General features: G+C 56.2%; 1 protein-coding gene and 2 long non-coding RNA genes across 13 annotated transcripts in view; 1 reads left to right on the forward strand and 2 right to left on the reverse strand.

Annotated features, from left to right (window-relative positions):
- The window catches only part of TNFRSF1B (TNF receptor superfamily member 1B), a 48,562-nt gene extending 32,007 nt beyond the window's left edge, over nucleotides 1-16,555 (reverse strand). For 5 of the 11 annotated variants that reach the window (XR_013414614.1, XR_013414613.1, XR_013414612.1 and 2 more), the window contains exon 1: nucleotides 16,374-16,555. Coding sequence is in view for 5 of the 11 variants with exons in the window: in XM_077994369.1 (XP_077850495.1) it covers nucleotides 16,374-16,451 (78 nt within the window). In the remaining 6 variants the exon portion in view is untranslated. 11 annotated transcript variants of the gene reach the window in all.
- LOC144336281 (uncharacterized) lies at nucleotides 4,649-8,738 on the reverse strand. The gene is made up of 3 exons (XR_013407912.1): nucleotides 8,498-8,738; nucleotides 5,383-6,336; nucleotides 4,649-4,934 (listed from the first exon to the last, which is right to left on the reverse strand). It is a non-coding gene; the product is annotated as an uncharacterized LOC144336281 (long non-coding RNA).
- Nucleotides 15,744-18,953, forward strand: LOC144336279 (uncharacterized). Its single transcript, XR_013407910.1, has 3 exons — nucleotides 15,744-16,107; nucleotides 16,964-17,133; nucleotides 18,563-18,953. It is a non-coding gene; the product is annotated as an uncharacterized LOC144336279 (long non-coding RNA).
- Nucleotides 18,954-22,143: the final 3,190 nt, after the last annotated feature.

Genomic DNA, 22,143 nt, shown 5'->3' on the forward strand with positions numbered 1-22,143 from the left:
TTGAACAAATCAAATCCCTGCCCCCGGGAAGCTGCCGTCTTAGCTGGGGAGACACATGCACGTTCAATAGAGAATTCAAGGTGGTGATAAGAGCTAAGGAAAAGGGTGACACGAGGTGCGGGGCCGGGGCGACGGGGAGATGCCCTTGGCACACTCAGTGCATGGCCAGGAGGTCAGGGCAGTGGGCCCAGAGCGAGTGGGTGAGGGTGAGGATGAAAGCAGCAGCAGAGCATCTACTAGAAGCCTACTTCATGACAGTCATCGGAAGGGCTGTTCCGGCATCATGGCCTCTCTGAATCCTTCCCTGGTCCCCCTGAGGCCAGTCCTATTATTATTCCCAAGTTACAGATGAAGAAACAGCCTCAAAGAGGCCTCCTCACCTCCAGCCCTGCATCTTCTCCCTGGCCAGGAAGACTGGGTTTCAACCCCCAGGCCCGCCCCTACTCCAAAGATCCTCTGTGTCCTCACTCAAGTGTCCCCTCTGCTGTGGGCAGTAACCAGGTCCTCTGTGCCTCAGTTTCTCTGCCTGTAAAATGACAGTGTGGGCCTGGTTGATGCTCTAAGCAAAAGGACCAACTCTGGGTTCTTAAGGATGGGTGTCAAAGGCTCAGTCCCTCGTGAGACCTCAGGGGTGCTGGGTGGTGTGTGGCTCATCCGCATGAGAGGTGGAGAAACAGCACGAGCTGAGAGGTGGGGGCTGGGATGTGGGGCAGAGTTGGGCTGGTCCTGGGCCTCTGGGAAGGGCGGAGGTTGGATCGGGGGGGCTTCCATGCTCAGCTTCTGCCCCCATCCCCTTTCCCCCAGGGAGGGCAGCCCGAGCACGCGACTTCTGAGAGGAAAGGGCCAGAAATGTCCCCTTTCCCAGGTGTGCTGGACGCCCAGCCTTGTAGGAGGGGCGCTGACTTAGGTTAGAGGGTCTACGTGCCTATGGAGAGGTGCCTGGCATGCTCTGTGCACTGCCAGGAGGTCAGGGTAGCAGGTCCGGGGGATCTGGGAGTGTCACGGACTTTCTCTGAGCCTCCACACTGTCACCTGTAAAATGGGAGTCGTGCTCCTTGCCCTGTCTCCTCCAGGGGTTCTTGTGAGGAGCAAAGGCGGGGAGGTCTTCACTTGGGTTCATGATCTCCCCGATTCCTAGGGGCTCCATGGTGGTGCCGCAGGGGGCATGCAAAGGCCCTGGTCATAGACCCATGTTACAGAACATGAGAACTGGGCTCTTCCTGCCTTGGTTTTAGCCAAGAACTGGCAAGGCAGGAACACACCCCAGGGCAGCGAACTGCCCGGCTTTAGTAGGGTGCTAGATGGCCTGTGTGGGCCTTGCAAAGGAGGGGGCCTCCAACCTGCCTCAAGGGCAAGTGTGGGGAAGCTGACCTGTGACTCCTGGGGCTGGGAGTTCACCCCCAGGCTGGCACCAGGCCCGTTCCTCAGGAAGCCTTACATCAGGAGACCATGGCAGGGCTGCTGCTGTGATGGTGCGACCGAGGCCTCGGTGGGGCAGAGGAAGAAGGGTGCAACAGGCCAGATGTGGTCCTCCTTGATAGGGACCTTGGGCTGGCTCAAAGGGACTTTGCTCAGAGGAACACTGGAAGGGTGATATGAGTCTGGGTGAGTGGCCAAAACCCAGGGGCCGGGTTCTGTGAGCAGCCCGGCCAGAGGAAGATGTGGCTGTGACATCCTGCAAGAAAGTGAGGCTCTGAGAGCTACTGAGGGCCGAGCTCCAGGAAGACAGGACGCCGCAGGTTCCACCCTCCCTGCATGCTGTCCCCTCTCTTCTCACCCCGTCCCCCTCACCCTGGAGGACTCAAGAAGCACAGCTGGTGGACAGGGCTGCAGGTATAAGATTCGCTCAAGACTAGGACTCTGGTGGAGCCGTTAGCTGGTAAGGGGCAGGGCCAGGTGGCCAGGCAGGTCTGATTCTGGAGTCTGCGTCAGCTGTTGGGGAATTGAGCAACCCTGGGCCAACTGACTTGCTGCTTGTCCTGTTCCCAGGCCAAGGCCCTGCGAGTACCCGAGGTGGGGGCCCTCAGTCCCTTCTCCTATTTATAAATAGACAGCAAGAGAGGAAGGAAAGAAGGGAGGCCTGGGGGAGAAGGAAAACGCTGAAAGCACCACATCTGCGGTGCCCTCTGCTCTTCCGGCCGCCTTTAGCACAGCCTTCTTTGGGGGTCTCCATGGGTTTATTGTTATTTTTTAATTTACAGAAAGAGATCGGGTCTTGCTGTGTTGTCCAGACTGGTCTTGAACTCCTGGCCTTAAGCGATCTTCCTCCCTCGGCCTCCCAAAGGGCCAGGATTACAGGCGTGAGCCACTGTGCCCGGCCTTCATGGCTTTTCAATGTTCCGGAGATCCCTTTTAGATGCCAGTACCCTTGGGAAGAGGTCATGCTCCCAGCCTTCCCCAGGGAGCCCGCCCGGGCAGGGATCCACCCGCTTAGAACGGAAGATGATACGGTGGGGAGGTGGCCACAAGGAGACGCTTCAGGCTTTAGGGGTCGAGACCAACCCTTTACACAGAGCTGGAAGAACAGAGACTGTTCAGGAAAGTACCAGGAAAAGTACCTACTGTGTGCAGACACAGTACTAGGCACGTTCATATGCCTTCTCTTCATTTTATCCTAGCACTAACGCAATGAGGTCAGGATGACCCCATTTTACAGACGCAGAAATTGAGGCTTGGGAGATTTCGTGCAAATTGCCCAAGGTCATGCAGCCAGTGGGCAGCACCCCAGGAGCTGATGGCAGCGGCATCAGCCTCTGTGCCCTCTGACAGTGTTGTACCCTGTGATCTTGTCCCACTCCCTCATTTTACAGACAAGGAGCCCACAGAGGGGAGTGACTCTTCTATGAACACACTGTGAGCAGGGGAGGGTGGTTCAGTGACTCTCCAGCAAAAGGGTCTCCAGGGTCTTAGGGCAGGTGCCAAAGCTGTGGGGAGGGGCAGAGGTACCTGCCCAAGGACCCAGGGACCCTCACACAGCGGAAACCCTCTTCAAGCAATGCGGAAACCACATCATTTGCATGATGGGTCGCGGGGCCCCTAGGGCGTGGTGGGAGGCAGCAGAGGCATTTGGGTCTCGACCTTGGGGGTTCACAGGAGCCCCACGGACTGCAGGGTGCAGCTACATCAGGCCAGGTCGTCACAGCGACGCCAGGGCCGGTGACAGCGGAGGCCCGTCTGCCGTCACGGAGAGGAATGGCGCCCGCGTTAGGAAGGACCGACCACATCACAGGCAGGCAGCCCGGGGGTGACACATCCCACTCCTGACTCGCTGCCTGTGATGTTGCTTTAGAAATGAGCTGGGGGCAGACAGGAAGACTGGGCTGGTATCCGGTTCTTGGAGCCAGGCTTTGTGCTAAATGCCAGGGTACAAAGACGCTGGGCATGGTCCCTGCCTGCAAGGAGCACTGAGTCTAGTGAGAGACGTCCCAGCCTCTCCCACTGTCACCCTCCAAGGGGCCTGCTGATGTCGCCTGCTCCATCTCCCACAACCCCTCCTCCTCGCCACCCTCAGCATCGCGTGCCAGCTACAGGCTCCTTGGTCTTGGTTCCCAGCCTTCTTTCCCTTTCAGATGGACCTAAGCCCCCTTCCTACAATCAAGCCTGGCTCTCCTTAAAAGCTTCCAGCAGCTGCCACCACCTGCACAACCTCCTCAACCCCTGCCAGCATCTCCCACCTGTATTCATCACTCGCCTGTTGCCATCACAACACAAAGCGGCGCCTGGCTCCTCCGCCCCCTTCTCCACACCTGTACTGCTGCTGCCTCTGCCCAAACGTCCTCACCCGCCACCCCCCACCTGGCAGGGCTGACTTCTCAGCTTCTTTCAAGAGTTCCCTCTGCCATCATATCGGGGGGTCAGAGGTCCCTCCTAGGGGCTCCTGTGACAACCTGGGTGCATCCCTATACTGCCCACATCCGACCAGTTTTTGGCTAATTATTGGTTCCCTCGTGCCTCCCCCCAACCTTGACAACCTTGTATGGGCGCTGAGCCAGACACGTGGGCTTTGATCCAGTTCTGCCATTCCCCCACCTCCACTTTGTCATCTATAAAATGGCGACAGAAACAGTGCCCCCTTCACAGGGCTTTATGATTCATGAAGTCAGTATGCGTGGCGTGCTCGGCACTGTGCCTGGCAGTGGAAAGAGCTCAGTGTCACCCGTGTGTCTGCTACTCATCGCCCTACACACAGCCAGCACACAGCCCACAGCTGGCATCTCATAGATGCCAAATTGCTCAACACAAGCAAAGTTTTAATTTTCAATTAGTTGAAATGAGCTGGAGCTAGCATGAGAACCGGGCAGGAAATGGACGTACAAAGAGAGGGGGCGGCGTCCTCAGAGCAGCAGACTGAGCGCGTCCATGTTCAGATGACAGCGACTCATGGTCTCCTCCACCACCACCTCACTGGAGGGTGATGTAGGCACAGCGCTCAGGAGCCTGGCCACCTGGGGTGGAGTCTTGGCTCTGCCTCTAGTGAACTGCAAAACCTTAAGTACGTCGTTTAAACCTTTGTGCCTCAAAGGCGTCTTCTGTAAAATGGGGATAATGTTCCCCTGCCCCCAGGTGGCTGTGACAGGGAAGGGCACTCTGTGCATTTAATGCATCGGTCTCTTGCCTCGCACCTAAGATGCACCCGCTAAATGTCAGCTCTTTTTTTTTTTTTTTTTTTCTTTTGAGACAGAGTCTCACCCTGTCACCCAGGCTGGAGTGCAATGGTGCGATCTCGGTTCACTGCAACCTCCGCCTCCCAGGTTCAAGCGATTCTCCTGCCTCAGCCTCCTGAGTAGCTGGGATTACAGCGACACGCCACCACACCCGGCTAATTTTTGTATCTTTAGTAGAGACAGGGTTTCACCATGTTGGCCAGGCTGGTCTCAAACTCCTGACCTTGTGATCCGCCTGCCTCAGCCTCCCAAAGTGCTGGGATTACAGGCCTGAGCCACCGCGCCAAGCTAAATGTCAGCTCTTAGCCCTGGGCTCTGTGCCCTGCCAGCAACTGCCCGCTCCTAAGGGAAGTGACAGAGAGCAGCCCTTTTGTTTCCACCTCACAGTCAAGGAAGCCAAAGGTCAGGGAGGAGCTCGAGGGGTCTGGGGGCACAGGGGCAGCAGCGCCAGGCAGGCCCTGGAATCCTGACCCCCAGACCAGTGGAGGTGCAGCCCATTTCACACCTGAGATGAGCAACCAGCCCTGCCCAGTCTCCTGCCCAACCCAGCCGGGGTAACCAGCCAGCAGTGGCTAGGACCGGGCTGGCCCTGTGACTGACTGCAAAAGCTCCAGGGACAAATGGGGCTGACACTGACCAGAATCAGTCCACTGGGGCCAGGCACGGTGGCTCACGCCTGTAATCCCAGCACTTTGGGAGTCCGAGGCGGGTGGATCACTTGAGGTCAGGAGTTCAAGACCAGCAGGGCCAACATGGCAAAACACCATCTCTACTAAAAAAAAAATACAAAAAATTAGCCAGGTGTGGTGGCGCACGCCTGTAGTCCCAGCTACTTGGGAGGCTGAGGTGGGAGAATCGCTTGAACTCAGAAGGCAGAGGCTGCAGTGAGCCGAAGCCGAGATCACGCCACTGCACTCCAACCTAGGCAACAAGAGCAAGACTCCAACTTTAAAAAAAAAAAACAAAAAAAAACAAAAAAAAAAACCAGAATTGGTCCATTGGGCTCAGGCTCAGGCCAGGCAGAGCTAAGGCCAGAGGGGCCTCATGTTGCAAAAAGCGGGTGGAGAGAGCATGCTTCTCACCTCCTATGTCCCCACCCTACATCCGTGGCCCAGTCTAAAGGCTTCCTCCTCCTCCCTGAAGTCTATCGCCCCTTCCTTCCTGTTCTCTGCTTCTTCACCAACCCAGAGCTGTCACCTAAACCATGGTGACGGCCTCCTCATGGGCCTCCCTGCCTCCAGTCTCTCCATCTCATCTGTGCTTCACACTGAGGCCACAGTGATCTCTGCCCTGTCACTCTCTTGCTCAAAAACTATAATGGCTCCCCAGTGCCTCAACTCCTGATAGGAGGAGTGTGTGTGGTGGCTGAGAGCATGGACACTGGAATAAGGATGCTGGCTTGAATCCATACTCCTTCCCCTCTTAGCAGGCAGCCTTGAAGGTGTTTTGATTTGTTTTCAAATAAAGGAGTTCGTAGACCTCAGTCTTTTCATCTGTAGAATGGGACTGATAAATGCACATACCTCCTGGGGCTGATGGGAAGATTCAATAACACATGTAAAAGTGTTTAGAAAATTCCTCCCAAGGCCGGGCGCGGTGGCTCAAGCCTGTAATCCCAGCACTTTGGGAGGCCGAGACGGGCGGATCACGAGGTCAGGAGATCGAGACCATCCTGGCTAACCCGGTGAAACCCCGTCTCTACTAAAAAGTACAAAAAACCAGCCGGGCGAGGTGGCGGGCGCCTGTAGTCCCAGCTACTCGGGAGGCTGAGGCAGGAGAATGGCGTAAACCTGGGAGGCAGAGCTTGTAGTGAGCTGAGATCTGGCCACTGCACTCCAGCCTGGGCGACAGAGCGAGACTCCGTCTCAAAAAGAAAAAAAAAAAAAAAAAGAAAATTCCTCCCAAATTATAGTTGCTACAGTTTTCTCAATGTAATTGCTATTACTACCTCCATAAACTGGCCCTAAACTTACAGCTTCATGTGCTGCTGTCACTGTCCCCAACAAACCTTTGGCTCCAGCTAGGACAGCTGGGACAGTCTAACATTGTCCTCTAATATTCGGTTTTTGTTTTGTTTTGTTTGAGACAGGGTCTCGTTCTGTCACCCAGACGAGTGCAGTGGTGCAATCTCGGCTCACTGCAACCTCCGCCTCTGGGGTTCAAGTGATTCTTATACCTCAGCCTCCCAAGTAGCTGGGACTACAGGTACACACCACCATGCCTGGCTAATTTTTTTTTTTTTTTTTTTTAAGTAGAGACAGGGTTTCACCATGTTGGCCAGGGTGGTCTCGAACTCCTGACCTCAAGTGGCCTCCCAAAGTGCTGGGATTACAAGCGTGAGCCACCTCGCCCAGTCTGTCCCCTAATATTCTTTCCTCCATACCTCCCTCCCCACACCATTCTTTTCCCTGTAGCCACTCATCCTAAACCCGCCTACCTTTCAGGGCTCAGCGGTTAGAAGGCCCCCTGTGTGGGCCTGGAGAAGGGCAGAATCAGGAAGGGGACAAGAAAAGACCAGGGCAATGACCAAAGAACCAAGTCACAACAGGAAGGACGCTGAGCCAAGGGGTGGAGGGGTGACGTCTAAGGAGAATGGGATGCAGGAGCGGGGCTTGAGGGAGCTAGGGGGCAGGACAGGAAGGAGCAGGATTAGAGGCTTGCAAGGCTCAGGAAATGACAGCAGGAGCTGCTGGCGATGGGGCCACAGAAGCCTGGGGCCTCTGTGAGCTGCAGCCAGAAACTGGGGCTGGGGTCAGCGGGAGGAGGGGCCAGCAGGGGCACCCAGGGCACTGGTGGGTGTCCTGCTAACTAAGGCAAAGGGCCAGAGCCCTTCCCCAGGGGTTCACAATCAAGTCCACAGCTGGGCCACAGGTGGACCACACCTGGGCCTTCTGAGCTGGGTGACGTGCTGGTGCAATCTGCACTCCACCCCCTGCCCAAAGCCACTTACTCCAGCTGGGGCCAGGGAGGTCCTTGCTAATCTCAAGTGACAGTTGAGGCCGCCGAGGTTCAGAAAGGAGAAGGGAACTGGCCAAGTTCTCCCGGAAGCAGAGGCTGGGCCAAGATGAGGCCTCAGACCCCTGACTCCCGGCCCCAGGCCCCACCCATTCCCATGGCCTCTGGCCTTGCTCCTGAAAGACCTTAAGAAGGCCTCCCGCTGACAGCTCAGAAGATGTCCTCCCTCCTCCCTGTCCACAGCCTGCCTGCCTCCAAATCCCCTCCCGCTCTGCTCTCCCACTCAGGCACACTGATTCTCTGAACCTGTGGCCACATCAGTCTCACTAGTGCAGGGCCACGCTCAGCCTGAAGCAGACAGTGGGCCACTGTCTGGACAGCAAAGGAAAACAAACCAACCCCCTGGGGATTTCTGTACTGTCTTCAGTCAGAGTGGCTGGGTCAAACCCGAGCCCCAGCTCCAAAAGGGACCCACGGAGGAGAGATCCGCTAGGCCTCTCAAGGAGCCAGTACGCCTGAAAGAGATTCACCCTGCGGCCCTCGAAGTCAGGTTACACTGTCTGTTTTCCCAACAGAACATGCCCACTAGTGTCCAAAGAGGGGAGAGGGAGGGCAGCTGGCCCTCCTGGGTCCTGAGAAGGGGCTCTGCAGCCCTCTCCAAACACCCAACGCTTGCTGTGAGCTAGCTAACAGGTCTCCTGAATCCAGCAACAGAATCAATAATCTAGCAACCATGAACCTCCAGGGTGATAATTCCAACCCCTCCTCCCCCTGCAAAGAAGAAATAGAGGCTGGGCGCAGTGGCTCATGCCTGTAATTCCAGCACTTTGGGAGGCCAAGGCGGGCAGATCACTTGAGGTCAGGAGTTTGTGACCAGCCTGGCCAACATGGTGAAACCCCATCTCTACTGAAAATACAAAAACTAACCGGGTGTGGTGACGCACGCCTATAATCCCAGTTACTCGGGAGGTTGAGGCTGGAGAATAGCTTGAACCTGAGAGGCAAAGGCTGCAGCGAGCCGAGATCATGCCATTGCACTCCAGCCTGGGCAACAGAGCCAGACTCCATCTAAAAAAAAAAAAAAGGTCGGGCGCGGTGGCTCACGCCTGTAATCCCAGCATTCTGAAAGGCCGAGACAGGCGGATCACGAGGTCAGGAGATCAAGACCATCCTGGCTAACACGGTGAAACCCTGTCTCTACTAAAAATACAAAAAAATTAGCCAGGCATGGTGGGGGTGCCTGTAGTCCCAGCTACTCGCACCACTGCACTCCAGCCTGGGCGACAGAGCGAGACTCCATCTCAAAAAAAGAAGAAGAAATGGAGTCTCAGATGCAGGGTGGCTTGTCACAGTCCACAGGAAAGAGGCTAGATGCAAGGGCAGAGCCGGAGCCCTGGGATGCACCGCCAACAGCCCTCCCCCTGTACTCCCCCTGTACACTTGGGGCTTAGGCTTGGAGCAGAAGTAAATTATCTCTTCCAACCCCCCATCAGCAAACAGACACTTCCTCCTCCAGGGCTCACAGCCAAGTACCTCAAACCACAGTGACATCACTGCCACCTGTGACATCACTACACGCCACAGTGGAAAAAGACTGTGGGTCCCAGGGAGGTGGGCCCTGAGCGTCAGAGCCCCAGCCCCGCGGTCAGAGGCTCAGCAGAGGTGATCAAGGCCCAAAGCCCTAAGGGAAGGGGGCAGGACTCAGAACCAGGGCAGAGCAGCCTGCACCCATTACCGGTGACAAAGGGCTTCTTCGAGGAAAACGTCCTCCCTGCTCAAGGCTTCCTTGAACCTGCGGGTTCCCAGACAGCAGGCTCTGCAGTGCCTGCCTCCAGCGAGGACTTTCCCATAGTGTGGGGAAGGGGAAAGGATCTAGCTCTTGAACTTGAAAAGGTGCCACCTAGGTACCAAGGGGCAGAGAGGCAAACCCCAGCTCTGCCTAAGGAGCTCCACCACGTCCTTCATGAAGGCTGACAGGCAGCCGTGAATTCTCGATGGCCCTGGGGCCTGAGTCAGGAAATCATTCCACCCAAAGCAAGTGAGATTGAGGTCAGCAAGCAGAAGAGAATCTGGGGAACCAAGATATTGACAGTGGGGAGTCCTGGGCTCTCCCTCCTGGGGACTTTTAGATACCCCACCCCCAACCTGTGGCCTTTGTCAAGTATACTCAAAGCTGACACTTCCCCAATATTCTACGAAAGCATTGGAACCAGGGCTGTTAGGTTTCACAGGTAGGGATGCTTAGCCCCAGAGAGGTTAAGTAACCCAAGCAAGGTAGCACAGCGAGCCAGTGACAGTGCTCAGATGGGAACTGTGATCTCCCAACACCCGGGTCAGTGCTCCTTCCTCGGAGCCATGCTGCCTTAGAAGTCACTTGGAGGCAGAAAATGGACAGCATGACCTCAGAAGAGCCCCCACAGGGCATCCCCTTCTCAGGGTCACAAGTAACCAGAACTTTCAGCAGCACAGAGGCTGGAGATGAAGGAGGTTTGGGAGAGCGCCTGGAATCTTCCCGTGCCCATCCTGCAAGCTGAAGCCTTGTGCACTCTCTCTGTGCTTTACCAAAGGTACCCCTCACTCACCCCCAAAACACACAGCCCCCGTTACTCACTAAAAGGGGTGGTGAAGGGAGGGGAGGGGAGATCCTGACCCCGCCGCCTTTGCCACAATACGGTGTCCTAAGACCAGGCTGCCAAGCAGTGGGTATGAGAGGCCCCGTCAGGGGGCACTGGGGCAGAAGCACAGACAGGAAAAGGCAGGGAGGAAAGAAGTTGCTCTCTGAGGTGATGGGCAGCAAAGCCACTTAGACAGGAACTCTGGGCAACTGCAGGGCTGCCAACCAAGCTTCCGGGCCCTGGGGCTGAGAGCAGAGAGTCTGACTCCACAGGGGTCCCCGCCTAGGCCTAAGCACCACCCCACAGCCCAGAGAGTCAGGTCAGACCTGCAAAGCCACCAATGGCTCAAATAGCTGCCAATGCCAGGATTAGAAAGCACTTTTAATCCTGACAGTCAGTCCGTGAGGCTAGGATTACTCCCATTTTACAGATAAGAACACAGAGGCTCCGAGGGATAGAAAGACTTGTCAAGGTCACACAGCCAGTAAAACAGCAGAGCAATGACTCGAGGTTTATCTGATTCAGAGGCCTGGGCTTTTTCCCAGAGTCATCAGTGCTGCTTCCCTGTGCCCAGACGAGGGTCCAGAACTGGGAGCCACAGCACCTCTCCTTTGTTCCTGTTCACCCCATGGCACCTCAAACCTCAGCTTCCCTCCTTGCCCACTTCTGGGTAAATCACACGCATTCTGGGGTCCTGAGTCACCGTCGGTAAGTGGCCCCATCCCTCACTACACTAGGGATGTCGAGGGGGTGAGCAATTTGGGGAGAGGACCCCTAACCTCAGCAGACCCCATTCAATGGGATGGGGAGCGCAGAAAAATATCCTAAGAGATGGAGGCAAACAGAACCCCACCCTGCCACCACTGACTTTTCAAACCCCCTGTCTCCTCATCTGTAAAACAGGGCCATTATCAAGGTCAAAGTCAGATGAATGTTTTTTGAACACTTACTATGTGCCAGACACTGTCCTAGGCCAGTGGTTCTCAATCAGGGGCAATCCCCCAACCCCAAAGGACACTTAGCAATATCTGGAGACATTTTTGTCACAAGGGAGGGTGGCGCTACTGCCATCCGGTAAGTAGAGGCCAGGGATGCTGCTAAATATCCTACAGCTCACAGGACAGCCCCGCAACAAAGAATTAAATGTCGAGGACGCTGAGATTGAAAAACCCTATTCTAGGCTAGAGTCTACAGTGGTGAATGAGTCCCTGCCCTCACGGTACTTACAATCTTGTGGGAGGACATAATAAAAGTGAAAGAAATAGAATAGGTCAAGAGCATTATACAGGAACACAAAGCAGGTCGGGGAGAGAGAGCACCTGGCAGGGAGCATTTACAGGCAGGATTGTCTACTTCAGCAGAAGGAAGTGAGGGAAGGAGACCAAGGGACATCAGCAGGAGGAGTACTGGAGGTGAGGTGGGGAAGCGAGTGCAAAGGCCCTGGGGCAGGTGTGTGCGCAGCACATCTGAGGACAGAAAAGCATGGCTCAAAAGCGAGAATGGGGCCAGGCACGGTGGCTCACGCCCGTAATCCCAGCACTTTGGGAGGCCAAGGCAGGTGGATCACTTGAGTTCAGGAGTTCGAGACCAGCCTGGCCAACATGACAAAACCCTGTCTCTACTTAAAAAAAAAAAAAAAATTAGCCAGGTGTGGTTGCACACACCTATAATCCCAGCTACTTGGGAGGCTGGGATGCCCTTATGACCTTGGCTGAGCTAGTAAGCCTATGTTCTCATCTGTGGATGTGGTGTTCCCTGGCTGGCCCTTGTCACAGAGCCATGGGTGTGAACATGGGTGAGGTGGGAAAATTGCTTGAACCCAGGAGGTGGAGGTTGCAGTGAGCAGAGACTGTGCCACTGCACTCCAGTCTGGGCGACAGAGTAAGACTCTGTCTCAATAAAATAAATAAATAAAAAGAAGAAGAAGAAGAAGTGAGAATGGGCCAGGCACAGTGGCACGTGCTTATAATCCCAGCACTTCGGGAGGCTGAGGTGGGAGGATCACTTGAGGTCAGGGGTTCAAGACCATCCTGGGCAACATGGTGACACCTCGACTCTACTAAAAATACAAAAAATACAAATAAATTCGTTGGGCATGGTGGTGCACTCCTGTAGTTCCAGCTACTCTGGAGGCTGAGGCAGGAGAATCACTTGAACTCAAGAAGCAGATGGAAGCTGCAGTGAGCTGAGATGTCGCCACTGCAATCCAGCCTGAGCAACAGAGCAAGACTCCATCTCAAAAAAAAGCAGGTTGGTGTAGAGTCGGGTGTAACATACACGCCATGGCTCTGGCAAAACTCTTCCCCTTCCCATGCACAACTGTCCCGGCTACTCCTCCAGGCAACATTGCATAGTAAGGGCCATAAAGCATCACCCAGCCCTGGGGAGGGACAGTGCTACAGGGAGCCACTGTGCCAGGCGCCAGGATGACAGGGTCACCTCTGACATAAGAATGACTGGCAGGCTCTCAGCCTTTCACACCCATGGCTCTGTGACAAGGGCCAGGCAGGGAACGCTTTCCACATCCACAGATGAGAACATAGGCTTACTAGCTCAGCCAAGGTCATAAGGGCAGTTGGGACAGAGCCCAGGCCTGTGAGGTCTGTGACCTGTTGGTAGTGCAGCTCCTAGAGGGTTGGAGCTGGATCTTGAGGTCCCCAGAGCCAGGCACTGGGCTGGGCTTGGAGTAGGCGTGTCCATGAATTTTTGAGGAATGAATAAATAAATGGCCCCACCTCAGGGTGCCTGACCACCTACCCATTGCCCTCTAAAGAGGTGCCTGACCGACAGACTATACCCTCAGTCAACACACAGGCTCCCCACTGGGATTTCAGACAGAGGACAAAGAGACAGAGGCGTGGGGGAAGGAGGGAAGAGCCCCCAGGGCCAGCAGGTACCCCAGATCACCCAACTCCTCTCCGATGTCCAGCCTGGGAGCTCCCAACCTCTCCCCTAACCTGAACTGGCCCCAGGCCCTGGGTGATGAGGAGGCAAACAGCAGCACCTCAGCACCAAGACTTCCAGGGGGGAGGTGGGCCAGGCCCATCAGGCAGAGACCCCTTATCCTTCTCCCCAGACAGCCCAGGCCCTGCTCATCCCCATCAGAGGCACCAAGCACTCACCTACTGCCAGCTTTACTGCGATCTCTTTGTCAAATGAATAAATGACTAAGTGAATGAATGATCTTTTCCATACCAGCTGGCAGATAAGACTTTTAAGGCCGGGTGCGGTGGCTCAAGCCTGTAATCCCAGCACTTTGGGAGGCCGAGACGGGCGGATCACGAGGTCAGGAGATCGAGACCATCCTGGCTAACACGGTGAAACCCCGTCTCTACTAAAAATACAAAAAACTGGCCGGGCGAGGTGGCGGGCGCCTGTAGTCCCAGCTACTTGGGAGGCTGAGGCAGGAGAATGGCGTAAACCCAGGAGGCGGAGCTTGCAGTGAGCTGAGATCCGGCCACTGCACTCCAGCATGGGCGACAGAGCAAGACTCCGTCTCAAACAAACAAAAAAAAAAAAAAAAAAAAAGACTTTTAAACGGGGCAAAAGCCCTGCGGCAGTGAGTCAGCTGCATCCACGGCTAGCTCAGGTCTCCTGGAGCTCCTTCTGCAGCTCAGTTGACTTCCATCCTGAGAACCCACTGTGTGTGAGGGCCTGGCTGGGAGCAGGGGTGCAGATACGGGCACTGGGAGGGTGCTGTGAAAGGAGCTTTGGAATCAGGCAGACCTGCATTCAAATCCTACCCCCAGCTCCCCAGCCCCCAGCTCTGTGATCCTGGGAAACGCCTCAGTTTCCACATCTCTAAAAACAAACAGCACCACCCACCTCTTGGGAGTTGCTGTAAGGGAGGTTTCAGTGAAATTTCATGACAAAATACCTAGCCCAGTGCCTGGTGCTTCGTGCGTGTTCAGAAATCAGGAGCTATGGTGATGCTACTAATGCAAAGGAGGAGGAACCCACAGTTCCAGCCCTCAAGACACCTTCCATCCACTTAGGGGGTAAAACGCTAGATTAAAAAGCAGAATGCAATCTGTCCTCAAACGGAACAGAAGGGCCTGGGAGTTCGAAGAGAAGATCAAATCCAACTGAGAAGGAGGAAAGGCTTTCCCGGAGAGAATGGCATTTGCAGAAGGCCTTGAAGGATAGGGGTAAGGAGTGTCCCTTGGAGAGCGGACGGCACAGACACTGCTTTTGGCACAATGACACACACGATGACCATCGTCAGTTCTACAGAGGCTGGGGGTGGAAGAAGAGCTCAGGTACCTTACTCTGGCCTGGGATCTCCAGGGGAGTTTCTGCCCCGACCATTGGGAGCCACAGGAGGCTCCCCAGGCAAACGGAGAGGTGCCTCACGCTTGAGAAGGGTCTCTCTGCCACGGATCAGCGGGAGAGGGGGCAGGGCCTGGAGACCAGCTACAAGGCTGTGGCAATAGTCCGGGTGGGGTGGTGGGGAGCAGGGATGAGGGAGGAGGGAATCTGAGCTGCTACAAGAGCTGGTCAGGAGGGGAAGGAAGTGGGAGGGAACCCGCTCCGGCTACTCCAGGACTGCAGCCTGGTGTCCTGAAGAGCCCTGTGCCTGCCACCCCTCTCCCATCCAGGGGCTTGCATGACCCCAGAGTTCACCCAGGCAGGCCCAAGCTCAGTGGCAGGAAGACCCCCTCTGAGGCCAGAGTCTATGACATGATCCCAAAGTCAAGCTGGGGACCACAGTCATCCCCATTCACACTCGGCCCTAGAGTGGGGACTCTCCGGACCCAAAGGCCACCCAGGACTTACTCTGGGGCAGTTCTCCAGGACCCACTCCTGACACCCACTGTGGGTGAGTCAGTTCTAGTCTGGCAGCCCCCATCTCCACCCACAAGAACTGGACTCTTTGGCCTCACATCAACGAGTCACCTTATGTCACCACAGAAGCCAGTGCCACCTCCCACCTTCCTCCTCGGTCAAGATGTCAGATGGTGGCAGATGGGCCACGTGTCCATCAGGGGCGGCTCTGAGGAAGGATGAACGCCCACCTTCCCTGCAGTCTCAGGGCACAGGGGCCAAGGGCAGGAGAGACCCCCTTTGGAGGAAGAGTTCCCCCAGGCCCTTCCATGAAATACAGGTTCTCTGAGCCTCAGTTTTCTTCTGTAAAAAATGGGTTATCCTCCGGGAGGCGGAGCTTGCAGTGAGCCGAGATCACGCCACTGCACCCCAGTCTGGGCAACAGAGCGAGACTCCGTCTCAAAAAAAAAAAAAAAAAAAAAAAAAAAAAAGGGTTATCTTATCTTACCAAACCACGGAGACAGTCAAAAAAATGGGATAATCCTATGTTACCAAACCAGGAGACAGTCAAAAAAAGGCAAAGGGTACACAGTCCCTTGTACGCCCGTTGCTATTGTGGGAGTGATGTTCATAGGAGCCCTAGGGTTTCTGCTGTTTCCATTTTCCTGCGGCCCCTGGAGACTTCATTTGCCTTGCTCGATTACCAACCCCGACCTCCCGCGCTTCCCCTGCCCCCAGAGGCCACAGAAAGCAGACTCTGCAGTAGCCCCCAGACGCCTCGGGAGGAAGCAGACAGGCAGCTCGCCCTCCAGTTGTGCCCTCAGTGGGCCTGACACACACCTGGCCCTGCTCTTCAGACACAGGACCCTGGTATTTCTAAGAAATCGGAAAACCGTCGCCCAGAGGAAGAGGAAGTCTTCTGAAGAGGGTGCCCGGCGTGGGCAGTGGGGCAGCGCCCCAGCACAGCCCCTTCTCCACCGCGTGGGAGGGAAGGGCTGTCGCGGCAGTCACCGGGGTGAGGGAAAAGGGGTCCCGGGTCTAGCGGGGGTCTGCCCAGGGCTCGCTGCTCAGCCCCAAACGCCCTGGCCTGCGCTCGCGGAGGAACCAAGGTGCGCTCCTGTCACGACGCGGGTAAGAGGGGTTTCGGGGGCCGGAGTTGCGCCCCGAGCGCACGTGTACGGGCCCGGGGTCCCCGGCGGGTCCCTAGAGGTGTGCGGCGCGTGTCTGACGCGGATGGGGGGCGGCGACTCGGACTTCCAGCCTCCCAGCCCGTGACAGCGCCCCAGGAGAGCGCGGCCCGGGCACCCGAAGGCTGCGCACCAGCCGGGTGGGCATGCGGGGCGGCTGTCCCCCGTGGGCCGCGCGAGTCACCCACCTGGGCGGGCAAAGCGTGCCCCGCGGCCCAGAGCTCCAGTCCAACGGCCAGCGCGGCCCAGACAGCGGCGGGCGCCATGGGTGCGGGCGGGATCCGGTTGCCCCCTGCCCTCGCGCCCTCGCGCCCTCGCAGCGCAGCGCCTTCTCCCCAGGCTCCGCTGTGCTCGCCAGCCGGCGGCGACTGAAAGCGAAAGCCCGCGCTGCAGCGGGCCAGAGGTCAAGCGGCGGGGCGGGGCAGGGCGGGGCCAGCCGGCCTTGGACACGCCTCCCCCACGCCCCTCCCCAGCCTCTGCTGGGCCTCCGACCCGACCACCTAAGCATCGCCGGGCCAATACCTCCAGCGTCACTCCCAGCACTCGGTGACCCTTCAACCTCCTCCTATCGTCCCCTCCTCTTCGAGTCACCATCTCCACCTGCCCGGCCTCCACCTGCCCTCCCAGCTCCCACAGGTTTCCCTGTCCCGTGAGGGTGAGGCACTAATTTGGAACAACATCCCCCAAAGCTGACACCTGCTTTAGGGGAACCAAGAGAATTCTAGATCATTCGCTCATTTAGACTCTATTTTAAGTATATTTAATTCTTATTTTTTAGTTTTTTTAGAGACAAGGTCTCACTCTGTCACCCATAGCTCACTGCAGCCTCCAACTCCTGGTCTCAAGCGATCCTCCCACCTCAGCCTCCAGAGTAGCTGGGACTACAGGCTCGGGCCACCATGCTGAGCTGATTTTTTTGTACAGACGGAGTTTCGCCATGTTGCCCAGGTTGGTCTCGAACTCCTGAGCTCAAGTGCTCTTCCCACCCTCAAGTGATCTTCCCACCTGTGGCCTCCCAAGGTGCTGGGATTATAGGTGTAAGCCACTGCACCTGGCTTGTTTAGACTCTAGAGCCAGATCACCTGGATCTGGATCTCTGAACTCACCTCATGGGACTATTCTAAAAATTTAAAGATATGTAATATACATAATGCAGTCTGTACTTTATATATACTTAAGTATCTACATATATAACAATAGGCATTTATAAATCTTGGCTGTTGTTACTACTCTTCATGTGTTCATTTATCCGTAAACATGCATCCAGCCCTTCTCACAGTGAGAAGACTCTGCACTTCCCTGTTCAAGTCTGCTGCCCAGGCAGTGGGCAGATGAACAGAGGCTGGGAGAGAAAGTCACCTGGGAAGCTGTGGGGCCCTGAGGGGCTGCTGAGGCCAGGCCCAGGAGAGCTGGCTTCCCCAGGATTTACATCATGACTGAGCACCCATTCCAGCTGTGATCTGTCCCCCGATCCCCACTTTGAGTGCCAGCCCTAATACAAGTCCAGCCCTGCAGGGCCAGAGCACATTCCTCCAGCCCTGGACTACGGGGATCCTAGCCCCCAGCACATAGGGCATTTCTAAGGGTTGGGGGTGGACTGGGTGGCAGGAGGCGATTCTCTTCCCAGTTTCCTCACTGCAGGCCGCCTGAAGATACAGAGACCCTTGCTCTGGGCCACCAGCCCCACAGCGGAGCCTGCAAGGATGGTGCTTCTAGGTGCTGAGTGAGAAACTGGGAAGTGACTCCTTGGGGATGGAAAACCCCACCTCCTAACCAGGAGGCTGGGAAATCACCTGGTTTCCACATGTTTCTGTGATATGGGCCACGCTGAAGGTGTGGCTGGTGTGACCCACAGCCTTAACTCTGCAGAGAGGCTCAGCCACTGGACAGGCATGCAGAGCTCTTCTGGCCCTTAAGAGAATTGCCTGGGAGCAGCTCCAAGGACTACTTGATCCCTAAAATAGAGCCGAAGGCAGGAGGGAGATGTCACCTGGTGGAAGCAGGGGACAATAGTTCTCTCCAGTTGTCCCCCACACACCTCAAGACCAATGGGTCCCACAGACTCTCCGCACACCCCCCCAACCCAACAACCGGCTCCCCCTGCCAGTTTCCCTATCCCAGTGAATGGCACCATCACCTCCTGAAGGCAGGGATCCTCCCAGGCTTAGGTCCCATCCTGAGAGCGAATTCAAGTTCTAATCTCTACACAACATGAGGCTTCTCCCCTTCTCCAGGCCGACCCAGGCTGCTTAAGAGCAGGTGACTTCTCTCTGGACTCTGCCAAGTGCAGTTCCATGGCAGCCAAAGTTGTTACCCATCTGGCATTGGGGCCTTTGGGGACAGTTTCCAGCTCATTCTCTCTGGGGTTCTTATGCAGGTTTCTTGAAGACCTTCTTACTGACTCCGCTGGCCACAGCTCCCCAGCACCAGAAATGCCTGCACCTCCTGCTGGCCACGATTCACCACCTCCCCTTCGGCTCCTACAGGGTGGTGTCCTCCTGGCTTCTCCTGCTGAGGCCGCCTCCCCTACTAGGAAGCACTGTGGGATGGAGATGGCCAGACTGGCCTCCTCGCGGGGGTCCATGGTTGCCTTGCCCTTCGCTGCGCACCTATAGCAGCCCAGCTCACTCTCCGTGTACCCAGGCTCCCTCCAGCAATGCCAACTCAGGCCCCTCCAGCCACAGGCTCCTTTATTAAGCACCTGCTGTGTGCCAGCCCTGGAGCGTTGGGGACTCAGCAGTGGACAAAATAAACAAGAATCTCCCATCTGTGTTATGTCCTTAAACTCCTAGGATATGAAGCTCCCAGCTGGGTCCCTTGCATCCCCTCCTGCTTGGCGCAGGATAAGAGGAAGTGCCCTCTCCTCTCCAAAGGGCAGCAGGGGGCACTCAGCACCATGGCGACTCCTTCCCCAAAATCTTCTCTCTTGGCTTCTCCAACCCCACATCTTGTTTCGGCTGGGGGTGACGATGGCCAGTTCTGGCTGAGTCAGTTTGTCTCTCCACATGACCTGCATACGTGGTCCGGGACTTTCTCTTCCTGCGGGGGGATTGATCTTGACACTCACCATATTGTACCTGCCACTGGGGAATCCGGTAAAACTCAGTGATAGCAGAGGCAGTGTGGAGGGCCTGGACTCTCTCCTTCTGCCCCACAGCCCAGCCCTGGCTCTATCTCCCACCCATGGTGCTCGGGGCTTCCCAATGAGGCTCTGGCCTTCAGGCTCTGTCCCTGAATCTGCCGCTCCATGGAGTGGTCAGACCCAGCCCTGCAAAGCATAATCCACTCATGCCACTCTCCTAGCCCAGGGCTTCTCAACCCAGAGGTCATTTTACCCCCTCTCCCACCCCAGTACATTTGGCAATGTCTGGAGACATTTTGGGTGGTCACAGCTGCAGGGGGCAGGGAAAGGTGCTGCTGGCATCTTGTAGGTAGAGGCCAGGATTCTGCCCAACATCCCACAACCCTCAGGACAGCCTCATCACAGAGAATCATCCCTCCCAAAACATCCAGAACGCCAAGGTTGAGAAGTAACCTAGCCCATGGCTCCCCATGGCCTTTAGAACTGATTTCAGCCTCGTCCACAAGATGCTGGAGGCCTTCATGTCCTGGCCCAGCTGGCCCACCAGGAAGAGCCCCACCACGAACCCCAGCTCCACACGCTAACTCCCTGGGCATCCGGGGCAACCCTGAGTTCCCACCTCCACGCCTTTGTCCATGCAGGTTCCTCTGCCTGGGGTGCCTTTTCCTCTGTGTTTGTTTGGTGATCACCTACTTGTCCTTCCAGTCACAGCCCCACTCCCGCTCTTTGTGAAACCGCCCTTGACCACACCCCACCAAGCTGGGCAGGATAACATGGTATGTCTACAGACTGTTAGCATAACACTCACTCCGGTATTAGTCGCTTACATGGCCCTCGCCTCTCTTAGTAATTGTGATACTAGCGGTTATGGAAAGATGACTTACACACTTTGTCTTGCACCGGGTGGGGGGCAAGCTTTATGGTATGCTTATCCAGCGAGTACAGGGTACAGTGGGTTCAAACCTGGTTTGGTGGCTTCTCCATAGGCAAGGGGCTCTTCTCAGCATGCAGCTCTCACACTGCTGGACCGTATGATACCCGAGGGTAGGGGGACTTGCTCTTGGTCCCCTCTATTTCCCTTAATTGAGTCCCTTCTTGTGCAACTCCTGTATGTTCTGGCCCAGGAGATACCTAACAGAAGGGGCTTGATAAAGTTGAAGTGAATAAGGACCAACTACAGGACAAAGGGCACGCAGGAGGTGATGAAGGAATGAAGACTTGAGTGAACGAATGAATGAATGGGTACATGGATGTCCGGGTCAAGGCTCAGGAACCCAGTCCAGCCCAATCACTCCCAGGCCCTACGTACCCAACCCAGATTCCCAAGTCATGCACCTGGTAGACTCCCAGTCCCACAGTGCAGAGAAGTCCTCGTTTGCTCCTTGTTGACAACACAGATTTCGAGCAGAGATGGTACTGTGGTCCTCAGGTCCCCAACTCAGGGGCTGCATGCGCAGAATCTGAACTCTTGGCCGGGGGCCCCCTGGAGCCTCTCCTCACTTCCCAGCTCAGTCTACAGCCCTCAGAGGTCCCCTGCCATCTCCCACCCCAGTAGATGGATGACTGGGCTGCAAGCGAGGGTGGAAGAAGGCAGGGCCACGGGCAGGCCACGTGTGCAAGGACAGCCGGTCTGTCAGTTATTGAACACCTACTGTGTACCGGGCATTCTAGTGGATCTTTTGGAGGAGTGGCTTTCCAGCTTTAACCAGCATAAGAATCATCTGGAAGGCTTGTGAAACATGCAGAGTTCTGGGCCCCACATCCATGTCTGTTGAGGGCCTGATGATCTGGCTTTTTAATGGACCGCTCGGTGACTGAGGGGCACCTGCTGAGAAACCGTACAGAGGGCTGAGGTGCAGCAGGTGCTGTGTGTGGCTCAGGGCGGTTTGGAAGGCTGAGCTGTGGTTGTGCTAGGAGGGGCTGTTTCCACCATGGGGAGGTCTCCATGCAATATTCTTTTTGGAGTGAGCTTTCAGAGCCAGCCACAAAGCCAGCTCCTTCTGACCTGGCCTCAGGGTCCCAGTGGGAATCTGTCTTGCAGAGTTGCTTGGACAGCGGGAACCCTACTCCTTCCCTACCAAGGCTGGCCCACAGCCAGGGCAAGTAACCTTTTCTAGTCCCTCTGTCCTGCTTATCTCAGCGCCCTGAATGTGCCGGGCCAGCCCCTTGATGACTCATGTCCTAAAATCACGAACAGGAAGCAGCGTTTAGTGTTAGCCACAGCCCTACAACTGCCTGCTTCATCTGGCCCTCCCACCTGTCCTCCCCCCTTGCCTGGGGCCACGTCTTAGGCTGAGCTGGCCATACCATGCTGTGGGCTGCGGGTACTGGACCGAGAAACACCAGCTCTTGTCCCCATCTCCTTCCAAAGAAGAGGAGGGCCTGGGGGTGCAGCTCCCCCTCTCTCCCAGTACTCAAAGAGGGCCACAGGCAATTTGGGGAAGGAAGCCAAGAGAACCTCCAGGCTTCCTCCTCCCGTTGCTTCACTAAAACCTCCCTGTTCTGAGTGGCCTCTTCCCAGGACTCAACCCCAGAATCAGTCCCAGACCTTCTGGAGAAGACCCTTGGTTTCTAAACCCAGCAAGCGGGACCAGCTAAGACTCAGGAATCCCCATTCTAGCCCCCTTCCTGTGTGACCTTGGGCCAGTGCCTACCCCTCTCTGGGCTTTAGCATCCTCACCTGTAACATGAGGAGTCGGATTTCAGGGGAGGCAGGCTGGGTTCACGCTGTATGCAGCTCCACTTGGCGGTGGCTGCCTGGGGCTCTGTGTTGAGAAAGACTCTGAGCCTGGGCTCTGCAGGAAAAGGTGCAGGATGGCGCAGCCCGGTGTGCCCTGGGTGGGCAGGGGCCAGCCTCAGCACAATCACCTGGCCTT

The sequence above is a fragment of the Macaca mulatta genome, chromosome 1, assembly GCF_049350105.2.
Source record: "Macaca mulatta isolate MMU2019108-1 chromosome 1, T2T-MMU8v2.0, whole genome shotgun sequence".
Taxonomy (NCBI): domain Eukaryota; kingdom Metazoa; phylum Chordata; class Mammalia; order Primates; family Cercopithecidae; genus Macaca; species Macaca mulatta.